This window comes from Cheilinus undulatus, linkage group 3, assembly GCF_018320785.1.
Source record: "Cheilinus undulatus linkage group 3, ASM1832078v1, whole genome shotgun sequence".
Lineage (NCBI taxonomy): Eukaryota > Metazoa > Chordata > Actinopteri > Labriformes > Labridae > Cheilinus > Cheilinus undulatus.
This window is the reverse complement of record NC_054867.1, coordinates 47,893,445-47,905,886: the sequence shown is the minus strand read 5'-3', so window position 1 is coordinate 47,905,886 and position 12,442 is coordinate 47,893,445. Positions and strand designations below refer to the sequence as shown.

At 39.0% G+C, this 12,442-nt stretch overlaps 1 protein-coding gene across 1 annotated transcript; it reads right to left on the bottom strand.

Annotated features, from left to right (window-relative positions):
- Nucleotides 1-3,220: 3,220 nt before the first annotated feature.
- c3h1orf158 (chromosome 3 C1orf158 homolog) lies at nucleotides 3,221-12,295 on the bottom strand. The gene is made up of 4 exons (XM_041783612.1): nucleotides 12,185-12,295; nucleotides 7,819-7,929; nucleotides 7,282-7,456; nucleotides 3,221-3,492 (listed from the first exon to the last, which is right to left on the bottom strand). The coding sequence occupies exons 1-4, from the start codon at nucleotides 12,293-12,295 to the stop codon at nucleotides 3,221-3,223; spliced, it is 669 nt and encodes a 222-aa protein (XP_041639546.1).
- Between the last annotated feature and the right edge of the window lie 147 nt (nucleotides 12,296-12,442).

The following is a 12,442-nucleotide window of genomic DNA, read 5'->3' as shown; positions in this document are numbered from 1 at the left end:
ATCAAGTGGCTCACAACGCAAACACAGCAGCTCTTCAAGTGAGACATGTCAGGTTTAACATCTCCCCCAGCACAGAGGCGTGGTGTGACATGCGAGCTTCAGCGGCACACACAAGCAGAGTGACTGACTTGCAAATAGCGTGTGAAACAGAAGACTTGAGCTGTACCTGAAGGCAGCAGGCTGGCGGGGAAAGCGGGGAGGCAGACACAGATGGTTGACCATCAAACATAAGCATCTTTGATTCTTTCTAATTAAACACTTTGATTCCCTGTAACTAAACACCGACTGGAAGGGGACTTAGGCATGTCCCTTCAGATGCTACCTTGGATGACTCATGGCAGCTTTACTCAACTCAGTTCTGGCATCAACACTTGTTTTATTATGTTCTTCACTCCCTTTTTTCCTCTTTTCTCCATGGAGTATCTAGGTAACACTTACAGCCATTTCTGAGTTACAGATACGAACCGTGCAGGGAGGAAGAATTTGCATATAATTATCCTCTGGAAAAGAGGACATAATTTATGGCCCCCTCCTTTCTCCTTCCTCTTTGTAGATTCAAACATTGCAACACTGAAACTACTCACATCCCAACCCAGTTAACCTACAGTCATCCTCACAGCCATGTAATGAGAATTAAAGCACATTTTGATTACTTCTGATTTCCCAGTGGTTTGCTCCATTCAAGTTTTTCACATCTGACAAATTAAAAAAGGACCACAATGCAGCAACACATCCATTCAAGCTTTTATAATATCATAAACACAGTCTAAAATAGTGACTGTGTTGGAATTAACATCACCAGTATTTGTAACCTTTAGTTAGTACCACTCTAAACTTTATCTCTCACTTCAGTTTAGGGACATTTTTACTGTATCTGCAAAGGGAAAATTATGTATTCATCATATGTGTAGCCACACCAATTATATAAAAAATATAAAAGGTAAGGAAGACAATATGTTTCACAAAATAAAAAGTATATTTAGTTATTTAAAACTTCACTACTAAACAAACCACAAGGCTCAGATCAGGACTGATAAGCTGAATTATGAATGCTTTGTCAAAATAGAATTATTTTGCTTTTGCAAACTCTTTTTTTTAAGTTTGTTCTAACAAAATGAGACAGTTGCTAACAGGGTTTTGATTTGTGAGTCATATCAATGCAAAGACATACAGTATATTCCATGTTCTTTGCATTTTCTATTCAAATAAGTGCACCAGTGTAGTCAGCTTCATTGCATTTATTCTGTTAAACACAAAGTTTAACACTAACCTTGCAAAGATGATGGACTGCCCAAATTCCATGTCTGTCATCAAGGCCACCCACAATGGGGAGAAAAAGCCAAGCTAGGTCATGGAAGGGCAGCAAAGTAATCTATGGGCATGTTCAACCAAGAATAAAGGGCCAGTTCGCACACAAAACAAGGTGCGAAGGCCAAATTTTCTTTTAAGCCTAGCAGTGTTAGCTACCCTATTAATTTTGGACCTTAAAGACCATGTAAAGTGAAAATAATCTGTATTTAGCTTTGTTGTATGACATGCAAATGAGGCAGTAAAATCTGCTCCAGGATGGTGTGGGCGTGTCTGTTGAATGAGCTGAAACCACGCCCACTCAGGAGAAATACGATCTTCTCTAAAAAAACGTTACAATCTGAATGTTGACCTCATGAGCAGAATGCAGCTTCCTGGCTCTGTGCCAGAGAAGAGACAAAGTCAGTTTTCTGTCTCAAATCTCTGTTATGATACTTTAAATGATCCATAGACTACTGTGGCTGATACACTTGGCAAATTTACCTCACAATGAACAAAAAACAGCATTTAACTGACTGTTAACTTTCAGTAAAGGCAGTGACATCAGCTAACAGCAGACTGTACAGAGATGAACTGCTCTGTGATTTTATATTGTAGTGTTAGAGGGGTGGGGTTATTCCCTACTGTGGGCTCATGACATCATAAGCCCACGTATTGGCCACGCCCACATGAAACCAAGCCAGAAAAGAGGTGAAAAACTTTCTAACAGTCCAAACCCAGAATTCAGTCACATGTAGATCTCACTGTTTTCACATGTTTACAGCAACCATATTCCAACATATTTAGTGTTAAGACAAAAACTTTGGATTTCACTTTACAGGGTCTTTAATATCAATGCAGTTAATGCATTAACACTGACAGCCCTAGTATACAATTCTTTTTTTTTTTTTTTTCTTTTTTTTACTTGTTATTGATTAAAAAGTGGGGAAACTTGAGAGTATGATTTCAGCTTGTAAACAGGGTTCTGGCCTAAAAAGTCAGATTGATGCCCTTTTGATGAAAGCTGAGTAAAATCTATCCACCTTATTCCTGTGGGTGGAACATCCGCTACAGTAACAATAATAGCAAAAATGTGATTCTTCCAAGGGATTATTAAAGGGATTTAGCATCAACAGCAGTTGTTTTGGAATAAATGAATATTCACTGTAGTAAATCTTATTCATTTTTGTTGAATCAAACATCTTGCTAAAGTTATCAGCAACCGAAAGTTAAACATGATACTTTCTGTAATGCTCAGTAATTTCTTCATGTTTATGTCACATTTAACATCTTGTTTCTTTGCAAAGTCCCGTTTACACAGTAAGGACTGGAAGTTGCGCCCACATTTCCCGCAAAGTATCATGGGAGCTAGGAATAAGGTGGATATGTCTTTAAAAAAGGGATATGTGATTTGTAATGGTATTGTAGCCGCATCTTATGTACAAAAGACATCAAGATGGAAAAATGCAAATTCAAGGACGTTTGGCTTGCAAGATGAGAGATGAAAAATCATAGGGAATGAATGGCAGGGGATTCAAAATCAGCTTGCAAGACATGCAAAAGTTAGATCCTCCCGTTCAAACTTGGGAACGGGAATCAAAGAGCATTATACCCCTGATGAAATCCTAGAAGCACCTGAAAGCAAAGTCTTTTCTTTAACTTTAGATAGTGTGCTGCAACCCTGACCAATCAAAAACACACTCAAAGACTATTTTCTTTCAGTTTCCACATTAAAATCGACATTATTAGGTTTGCCCTGTATAATAATGCTCTCTGTATTTAATGGTACATGATTAACCATTTAAGTATGCCCCCTTTATTTTATTTTACCCCCAAAATAAGGAGAAGCTGCCTCTCCTTCTTCACTCTAGGAAAATGCTCTTAAAATCATCCTGTTCACAACAAAATCATCACCAGTTCCACAGCAACAGTTCTATCTGTAAACCTGTTGTATGTATTGACTTTGACCAGAAAAATGATCTGGGACTTGCAGCAGCAAGCGCCGCCTCAGATCCAGGTCCTTGTTGTTGTGATTGGCTGCGTGGAGGTGGCTGGAGTGCACGCGTGAGGTCCTGGCAGAGCGGCTCTGGCAGAAGGCACTAAGTGGGTGCCTCTGGTACGCTGACCTGTACACAGTCAGCGATGGGAGGCGTGACTGCTGCTTTTCCAAACGGTGCTTTGTGGACTGCAGCGCGCCAGAGTTGGCTGTGAATGAACAGAGAGAGGAGAAAGTTAACTGCCATGTTACTGCAGCCATTAATTACACTGGTGACTGATCTGGAACAAGGAAAGGCATCTGGGGCCACACAGATTTAATTGTTCATGAGCACAACTGCCGATGTGTCTGGTCCATGCAAAATTTAATTCGCTAAAGTGTGTTTGCTCTGCACTCACAGCGCTGGTGCCTGCATGGTTTAATATATCATTTCCTGTGTATAATGTGCACCTTCAGGCAATGGTGGCGTGGCATTTAAACTATGCTCTTACACTCTGAGTTAATTTACTGCAATTGGCAGCAAGGAGAGAAGAATAACAGTTAATACTGGGCTCGATTTCAGGGCTTCAAAAACCAAAGCCCAGTTATAAAATCTCTCACAGACTAAGATATGAGCTCCAGCAGCTAAATCTGCAATTTAACATGTCAAATAATTTACAAGAATCAATTCAATTCATTTCAGACAAGATTTAGAGAAACTCATTCATGCCTCAGATGACCATTATGGTCTCTTGTCTGTTTTTCCTAAAAAGAAGAGCAGAAAATCTCAGCTCATTTATAACACCGAGTTCTGAACCAAGAGACCCTCACTCGTTAATACTGTTTTAAATTTTCACACTGCCTTCAAGTTACAGACAAGATTGATTTTAAAGTACTCTTCTGACTGATTGGTTTCTGAAAACTCAGACTAAAATACATTTCTGATGGCCTTGAACAATCTAAACCTAGAAAGAGATGAAGATCTTTAGGAAGAAATCCAACATCAGCCAATTAAAAATGTATGTTAAACTCTGTTTGTCCATGCCTTTAATCAAATCACATAAGCCCACTCCAAGGAGTGATCACCGCATATGAACCAGACTTTATCTAAAAGATGAATCTTGATATGATCTATAGGAGCATCAGTGAAAAGACTGACTAGTTATCAGGGGATATATTACTAATGCCTGTAACTCCAGACACCAGGCTGGATCCCAATAAAGTGATCAACAGCACAACAACCAAAAGAGACTTGTTTAGATTTTCTTGGCAAATTGAGAAGAATGCTAGCTTGTTGGAGGGAATGAGTGGGAGATATTTCATTGGAGAATACGACAAGCAACATACACGATTTCATCAGCAGAAGGCACAGAAAACAAGACTAGCATAGTCCTTTAGAGTCAACAAAATGCACACAAGAATTCCAAACATCCTCATCCTCATTATAGCTTTGACTTATAAGTTCTGCAATCATTCTTCATCATTTTAAAGTAACTTTATGTAATGATTACCTTTAATTTTTTGCACGAGATCAGAGAGTTGCTACCTCAAATTCATTGTACTTGTGTAATGACAATAAAGATTGATTGATTGATTGATTGATTGATTGATTCAGTTTGGTGTGCTTTGGCGTCCACTGAATGTATCTTCACCCATTGACAAGTCATAGCATTATCAGTTTTTGTTGCAGCTCCAATCCATGACAGTCTGGCTGCAGACCATAGATCTCAGCTGGCCCCTTATGCAGAACATTAATCTGAGACGCTGTCTCTGTCAGAACAGAAGCGCTGAGGTTCCCCAGTTAAACATACCTCCGGTATTTTAAATGAGCTTAACTCATAGACAAATACTTGCAGTTACATCCATGAAGTAACTACATTGCAAATATCACAGACTAAGCAACATTTCATCGCTACACTACCTACATAGTTGATGTTGCTGTGTAAGCCAATGTAGCTAAGCTTTCTTTAGCAACAGAAGCATTAGCAACATGAGTTTAAGCAAATGTAGCCACAGCAAAAGCAGCTACCACTATCGTAGCTACATAAGTTATGAATATAATGTAGCTACATAGCTTATATTGATTAGATTAGCTTTGTAGCTTAATTTGTAGAGATATCCATGAGTTCTGTGATCTTAAGTTTGAGCTTTAGTTTTAGATAAGTAAGTTATGCAGCTAAAACGAAAGTTATGTTAGCTTTAGCTACAGCTGACATAGCTATGCTAGCTACAAAGTTAACATTATTATGTAAGCCTATGTAGCTAAGTTGGCCTAAGCAAGAGGGGCTTGAGCAAATATAGCTACAGAAAACTTAGCTATAGCAAACATAGCTACAGCTAAAGTGGCTACAGCTTATGTGGCTAATTAAGCTATGAACATAATGTAGTTACATAACTTATATTAGTTAGATTTGCTTTGTAGCTTCATTTGTATAGATATCCATGAGCTTTGTGAGCTTAAGTTTTAGCTGAGTTTATGTACCTAAAATAAAAGCTATGTTAGCCTTTGCTAAAGCTAACATAGCTATGCTAGCTACATTGTTTATGTTAATATGTAAGCCAATGTAGCTAAGTTACCTTTAGCAACAGAAGCTTTAGCAAATGTTGCTACAGCAAATGTAGCTACATAAGCTATGAACATAATGTAGCTATGTAGCTTACATTGCTTTATTTGTGTAGATATCCATGAGCTTTGTGAGCTTTAGTTTTAGCTAAGTTATGTAGCTAAAATGAAAGCTGTTAGCTTAAGCTAACATAGCTACACCAGCTACATGGTTAGCGTTACTATATAAGCCAACATAGCTAAGTTAGCTTAAGCAACAGAGCTTTAAAAAGAGGAGCTGCGTAGCTACAGTTAACATAACTACAGCTAACATAGCAATTTAAGTTATGAACACAATATAGATATGTAGCTTACATTATATTAGTCTCGTAGCGTCATTAGTATAGATATCCATGGGCTTTGAGCGGTCTAGTTTTAGCTCCATTTGCTACTTAGATCTCTTAGCCATGTAACTTATGCAGCTAACAGAGCTATGTAGGCTACGTTTCATGCATCAGAATGTTTTCATGGAGGATGAGCTTTTTATGTAAGCAGACTGCTTACTCAGCTTTATTATGTATGCATGTTTGCATGTATCTCAGTTCAAAAATGGAGTGTAAACTATGAATTTCAATTCAGGGGTTAATAAAGTATGTCTTTCATACGTTTCATTAGGTTTTGCAGGTTTTTGTTTACTTGTGGTTTCCTAACCCTTACCTTAACCCTTACTCTACCCTAGGCGAAAGTTTAATCCAATTTTGTTTTGAAAGTTTGAGTGTGTATATCTGTTTTGACAGATGCAGTGCCAGCAATTCAGTTTGTCATGTCTCACACACCCAGTTTTAGCATGGCTGTGTTTCAACAGCCCGTCAGCACCTTGGAGCCTAGAGGGGAATCAGCTAATCACACTTCTTACAAAGCTGGAAGCAATCTGCTGCTTACAGTGGTGGATTTGTGGATGGGGAAGAAAAGTTTTATTGATCCCTTTATTTCAGGAACAGCCCCTGCCTTTTTTACACAAGCAAGAAAGTAGAGGTTTTTTGCAATCATGTGTGTCCACACAGGGTCATGAATTGTGGGACAGCTGTAAGAATGAAGGCAAATGAAGGTGCACTCTACAGTCAGATTGCTGTATTTCCCAAGGTTCTTACTTGCTCACTCTTTTTTTCTCTTGTTAGCATCATCTGTTACCATCCTTGACTGTCTCTAAGCATAAGCCAGTGAATTCAACAGTACTGAGATAGGCTATCTGGTTTCTTTTAAGCTGAAGGCTGGTGTATGAACTAGTGCTGTAAAGCTCCACACACTTCTTGCAAGAGGAGTACAACTTTTATCAACTAAAAAGACGGAAAAATTACATATCGTTGCCTTAAATTGTATCATATCATGACTCTCTGCATATGTAAAGCAGTTTGAATTCCCTCTATGTTTGAAATGTCTTGTATAAATAAATCTGGGTTGCATTGCTGTTTCTTACCAGAAATTGGCCGTTCAGCCCTTCCATGCTGCCATGTCAAGCTGCCGGGATGGCAGGGTCGCAGAGTGGGCAAAGCATTGTTGTGCCTCCACCCGTAGCTCTCTCCATACTGTGTGACAGCGTAATGAGAGGGTGGTGGGGCATCATGGGCGAATAGCAGCTTGGATGGAAGCCCCTAGAAGACAATACAGTCATCTCAGCATAGCTTGTACAGTATGCATTGGCCTCCAGTGGATTAAGATATAGAGGGCATGACCTACTCCTTTACAATAATCTTCAAAGGCTCACTATGTGACAGCAGCAAATTGCTCTAACTGGCCTTTAAATGCCCGGTAGGAGAGATGATTTTACATATTTTTCACGAGTGTCGAGTGCGAACAGAAGCTTGCTTCATAAAGAGTTTTATCACAAGTCCTTATCTCGGTCGTCAATATTATGCAGAAGTGTCGGGGATCTGAAAAAGAAAGCCCTGACTTGCAGGCCTGTGACAGGCATTCAATGGGTGTTAATGCCATGAATGAGCAGTTAGAGGCTGACCTCAGCTCTCAGCAGGGCAGATCTTCTCTCAGAAACGTCTGGCTTGAAGTCCCAGTGGGGCTTGTAGTCTACACGACTGGTGCTGTTGGCTGTCGTTGGCTCCTGAGTGAACTGTGTCAGGCAGAAAAAAAACAGACATGGCAGAGAGGAGCGAAGAAGAAGAGAGGGGGATATACAGGGGACTAGAGCAATGAGCCCTGTGCGAAGGATCAGCAAAGCTCACACTTCACTATCGATCGGCTCTGTTGTACAGTATTTCTGAAGTCATTTCTCCCTCTGATCCTGAACCAGCAGCCCGTGGCTGCACCTCACGTCAATGCAATTAGTCTCCAGCTCGAGCCTCTCTCACCAGGAGGCTGTGCTGATGTAGCTCAACTCAGGCTGCCTAATCACTCTGCTATAGATTTGACTACCAGCTGAGGTGCTACAAAACCCTTGGCAGGCTGCCACTGGTGTGCCATTATGTTTTGGATCCGCTGAATGTTAAAGCTTGGATTGCCTGTGCTCTCACTATCAATTGAAGCTGTATACTTTGACGTACTGTGAGGAGTTTTTAAGTGGTTATAAAACACACTCGCTTTCATACTGAAGCCTTTATATGACCTGCTAAAGCAAAACAAACCATCAGCTATGAGACTGACATTATCTTTAAAGTTATTTTTAATGCCTGTCACTGCCGCCACCCGGTCAGACTCAGTCAAAGTGATACATCATGCACACCAAAGGAGTCTTTCTTTACATTTTCCCCAGCAAAGTTTAACAATAGTGGCATGTGGAGATATTTTTAGGGAACATTACATATGCATAGACAGATCAGCTAAGAACGAAGATGTTTTGTCCACAAAGGCTGACTGAAGAGACAGAAGAGGGCTGGAGGGAGTTTAGGAGGCTTAGATGTCTGAGGTAAAAGTGACATCAATGTTTGATTAAGAAGAAATAATACAAACATATAGTTTTTCACATGGCAAGTTTTTTTTCATCCTTTTACTGAGCTTATTGGCAGTCTACCCCTAAATGGAGTCATTATAACACTCTAACTTAACACTTTGTCAAAACAGAGATGCTGTGATTGAACAGGAACCAATCATCATCAGGAGATTTTGATTAAAACTCATGATTGGTAGATTAGAATGAATAATAAATGTGTCATTGTATATGTCATCAAATACCAGCCAATACATATCAAGCACATCGGCATTGTGAATCAAATAAAGTGCTTTTGACTACTGAAAAAAACTCAAATTGCTGCTGCTGCTGCAGGTCAGTCATCCTCCTCAACTCATAACAGTTAGTTAAAAATAGTAATCCTAGTTGGAATTTTTATTAAATTAAAGCTACTTAGCTGACTAAACAAGGGGGTCATAAGGTTACATCAAATAAAATGATTATGCAGCTCATCTGGCAAACAGGGTAAGAACAGTGGTTCCATACTTTTTCTCCTCAGGGCACCAACTTGTATCTAAGAAACGAAGATCGAGTTGGAAAATTAGTTATGAATTTGATCATTTTCAGTGGCAAAATCCCATTATAACAGGCCTACACATAGTTGTTCTTCATTACAGTGGCATAGTATGGGCACTCCTCACCATTTAAAGCTAACTGCATCATATTTGATACACATTTTGTCTGACCTCCATCTAATAAACATGATCAATAATTTCTTTCAAAAACTTTAGTAAATGATCTGATAAATGTTTTTTTTTAAATGCTCTCCAGTAGATTATCAGTTGGCAAAAATGCCTCTTGTATCAAATTTGATACAAAAAAAAAACAAAACAAAAAAAAAATTATGTAAGATGTTATGGCAATTTTTTCAGTTTTCTTCAAAAGTCTCCATTCCTAAAAATATAAATTTTCTGGCTGTTATTTGAGGCTTTAAAGGGCAAAAAAAAAAAAAGAAATAGAATAGAATAGTTTTTTAAAAATGGAATTTTAAAAAATCAAATCAAATAAAAAGAGGATCCACAAATTTTGAGACAAAAAACAATTTTTTTGTGGATAGAAACTTGAAATTTTGGAGATTGTAAAGTTGAAAAAAGTTGATTGGATTGGAAAAAGATCATATAAGATGAAGCTGTTCTGCAGTTTAGAGCCTTGTCAAATAATAATTCTCACTGGGACTGGGCAGTAAGGAAATATTTGTGATTTAATCCCAGAATCCTCACATGATCATTATCACCTGGATTTAGAGGAGACATTTCTGTAAACTGGGGTTGCTTTCAACTTTACACTAATGTTGACATTTCCGAGTTGATAATCTCAACATTTGCAACTTTTCAACCTTGAAAATTTTAATTTTTTCTCAGAATTTACATTTTGTTTGAAACTCTGAAATTTGTGTGGTTTCTTGTAAATCATATGCCTTTAATAATCCCAAAAATGTCAAGTTTTTTCTATAACTTACAGCCCTTTTTATTTCTTTATTTCGTAGGGTAGCCCTAAAACATAATTGTACATCATGATTTTAACCATGATTTTAAAAAATAAATGCACATGCAATTATTACAATGTCAGAGCAGACAGGGCCCTATGCCCCGCTGCAATCTGTGGCACCACTCTTGGGGTGCTTGGACCCCAGGTTGGGAACCAATATGTCGGAACACATCATCAAGGTTGCCAGTGAAATTACCGGTACTAAATCAACTGATTTGTCTTAAACCTTTTACAAGATGATAAAACCTAAGGCTCAAGTTCTTGTATGTTCAAGGACAAAATGCACCAGGTTGAAAAAGTCTTCTATGTATACAGCCGTTACACAACTACATTTAAAAAAGATCCACTTTGACATATTTCACTTGCACAACAAAAGTCCTTAAAGAAGAGTTTTTTTTCAGTTCTTCTTTAAGGGATTCTTGTATTTCAGTGTTGCCTGCAGCTGAGTCTGTGATATTGTGTTTTCTATGTTTATGGTTTTACCTGGCTGTGAAGCAAATTTCCCTCAGGGGATAATAAAGCTGAAGACGAACTTAGAGTTTAGGTATTAAACAAAGGTAAATAAAACCTCATCAAATGCAACATCAAGAAAATAAAATGTAGATCTTTGCAGTGAATATAAATAACACAGATGTTTGGAGGTGAAATTAGTCTGTTATGTGCAGACACTTACTGCTTTTTAATCTCAAAATGCATTTTAAATTGCACTGCTCCTTTAGAGGATGTGAATGACTGTTTTCAAAGTTGACTGCATGAAGATGACAATTGTTCTCCTTTTTCAGGCTGTGCTGCCACCTGTAGTCCAAACTTTCATCAAGGGGGAGACTGGACTTGATCGAGGTTCTTGAAGAAGTTTCACCGCTCTTCCAGTCTTCTTCAGTTCTAAAGAGACTGGGGCCAAAGCCAGAAATGATGGCCTCTGCTACTCTGCTCTGTCTGCTACCAGCTACTATATCACAGCACAAAACATGATCAGTATCAGCCAATCTCACTCATACATGAACAGGAGTGGTATATGTTGTTTGCAAGTAAGTGATCCTGAATGTCCGTTGAGGACAGCAGGTGGGGGATCGGCATTAACAACGAATGGGGATAGAGGAAAGTTGCAGCTCTCAGTGGACCTGTATGCTGCAATTATCATCAGAAAATTTCTACATCCTACACGTTACAATAAAGAGGTTTTTACCACAGCTTAACAGATTTGCCTGGCTTGAAGGCGATCAACATCACAAATTACTAAGCCCTGCAGACCTGCTAACATCTAGCGTTGTCTAGCCAGATGAAGGGAAACAAGAGTCTTGGGGAGTCTAGTACAGAGCTAACAGGCTAGCTGAGTCCCTTTAATGTATAAAAATTTGTATTTGTACTATTAATCCTTGTGGGGTAAACAACTGAGTAAAGATGTGCCATTCACACAGCCTGTTCTTCAAAACAGCTCTTTTATGTGAGCTACTGTAGCTAGTCGTAATTTAAATCACATTTAAAAAGCCAACCTGGTACCAAATGAAGAAATTTTTTTTGCCTGAGTATTTCACTATTTTCGAGACAAGCATAGCCCAAGAATGAAAAAATGTTATATTTTTGCACTTTGAACCTTTTGCATAGTTATAAGCAGCTTAAAACACGGCCTTTCTGGCCATGTAGAAATCACTCCTTGCCCCCCCATTAAGAGTTCTCTACTGCTGCGTGAGGTCATCTGCAAAGAACCTAACAGAAGCAAAAAAGGAAAACTTGACCAGGGCATTTATTATGTAAATGACCCTGTTATCGTATGCCATTGCCTCCCAGAAGAAGAACAGCTTTAACAGACATCTCATGGTCGTCTGCTCCACCTGTGAGAGTGGAACTAACCTCGGTTCACTGTCAGTTAAACTCAACACCCTGATGAAGAAAAATCCTTTCCAAAATTTTAATATGCAGATTAAATTCCTACCTTTAGTCTATCCTCTGCCCAGTTCCCTACCAGCACCTTGTTTGCATACTTCTTTTCTATCTTCCAGCCGCTCTGCTTCCATTTATCCTCCACCGTGCCTGTTCCCTTCATGCTTTACCTGGTGTCAAACGTCCCTAGCTGGGGATATCAGCGGGTCTGCCGGAGCATGCTCAGCTTGTCAAGTGGATAACATGTAGGTGCCTTCACCTGGCCACACAACAGCACAAGCAGCGGCGAGGAAACAGAGAAGTCTGTTGC

Coding starts and splice junctions, on each gene's coding strand:
- c3h1orf158 (XM_041783612.1), bottom strand. CDS start 12,295: ATGAAGGGAACAGGCACGGTGGAGGATAAATGGAAGCAGAGCGGCTGG. Junction 7,930..12,184: donor GGGCAGAGGATAGACTAAAG/GTAGGAATTTAA, acceptor TGCCTGACACAG/TTCACTCAGGAGCCAACGAC. Junction 7,457..7,818: donor CTGCCCTGCTGAGAGCTGAG/GTCAGCCTCTAA, acceptor ATTGTCTTCTAG/GGGCTTCCATCCAAGCTGCT.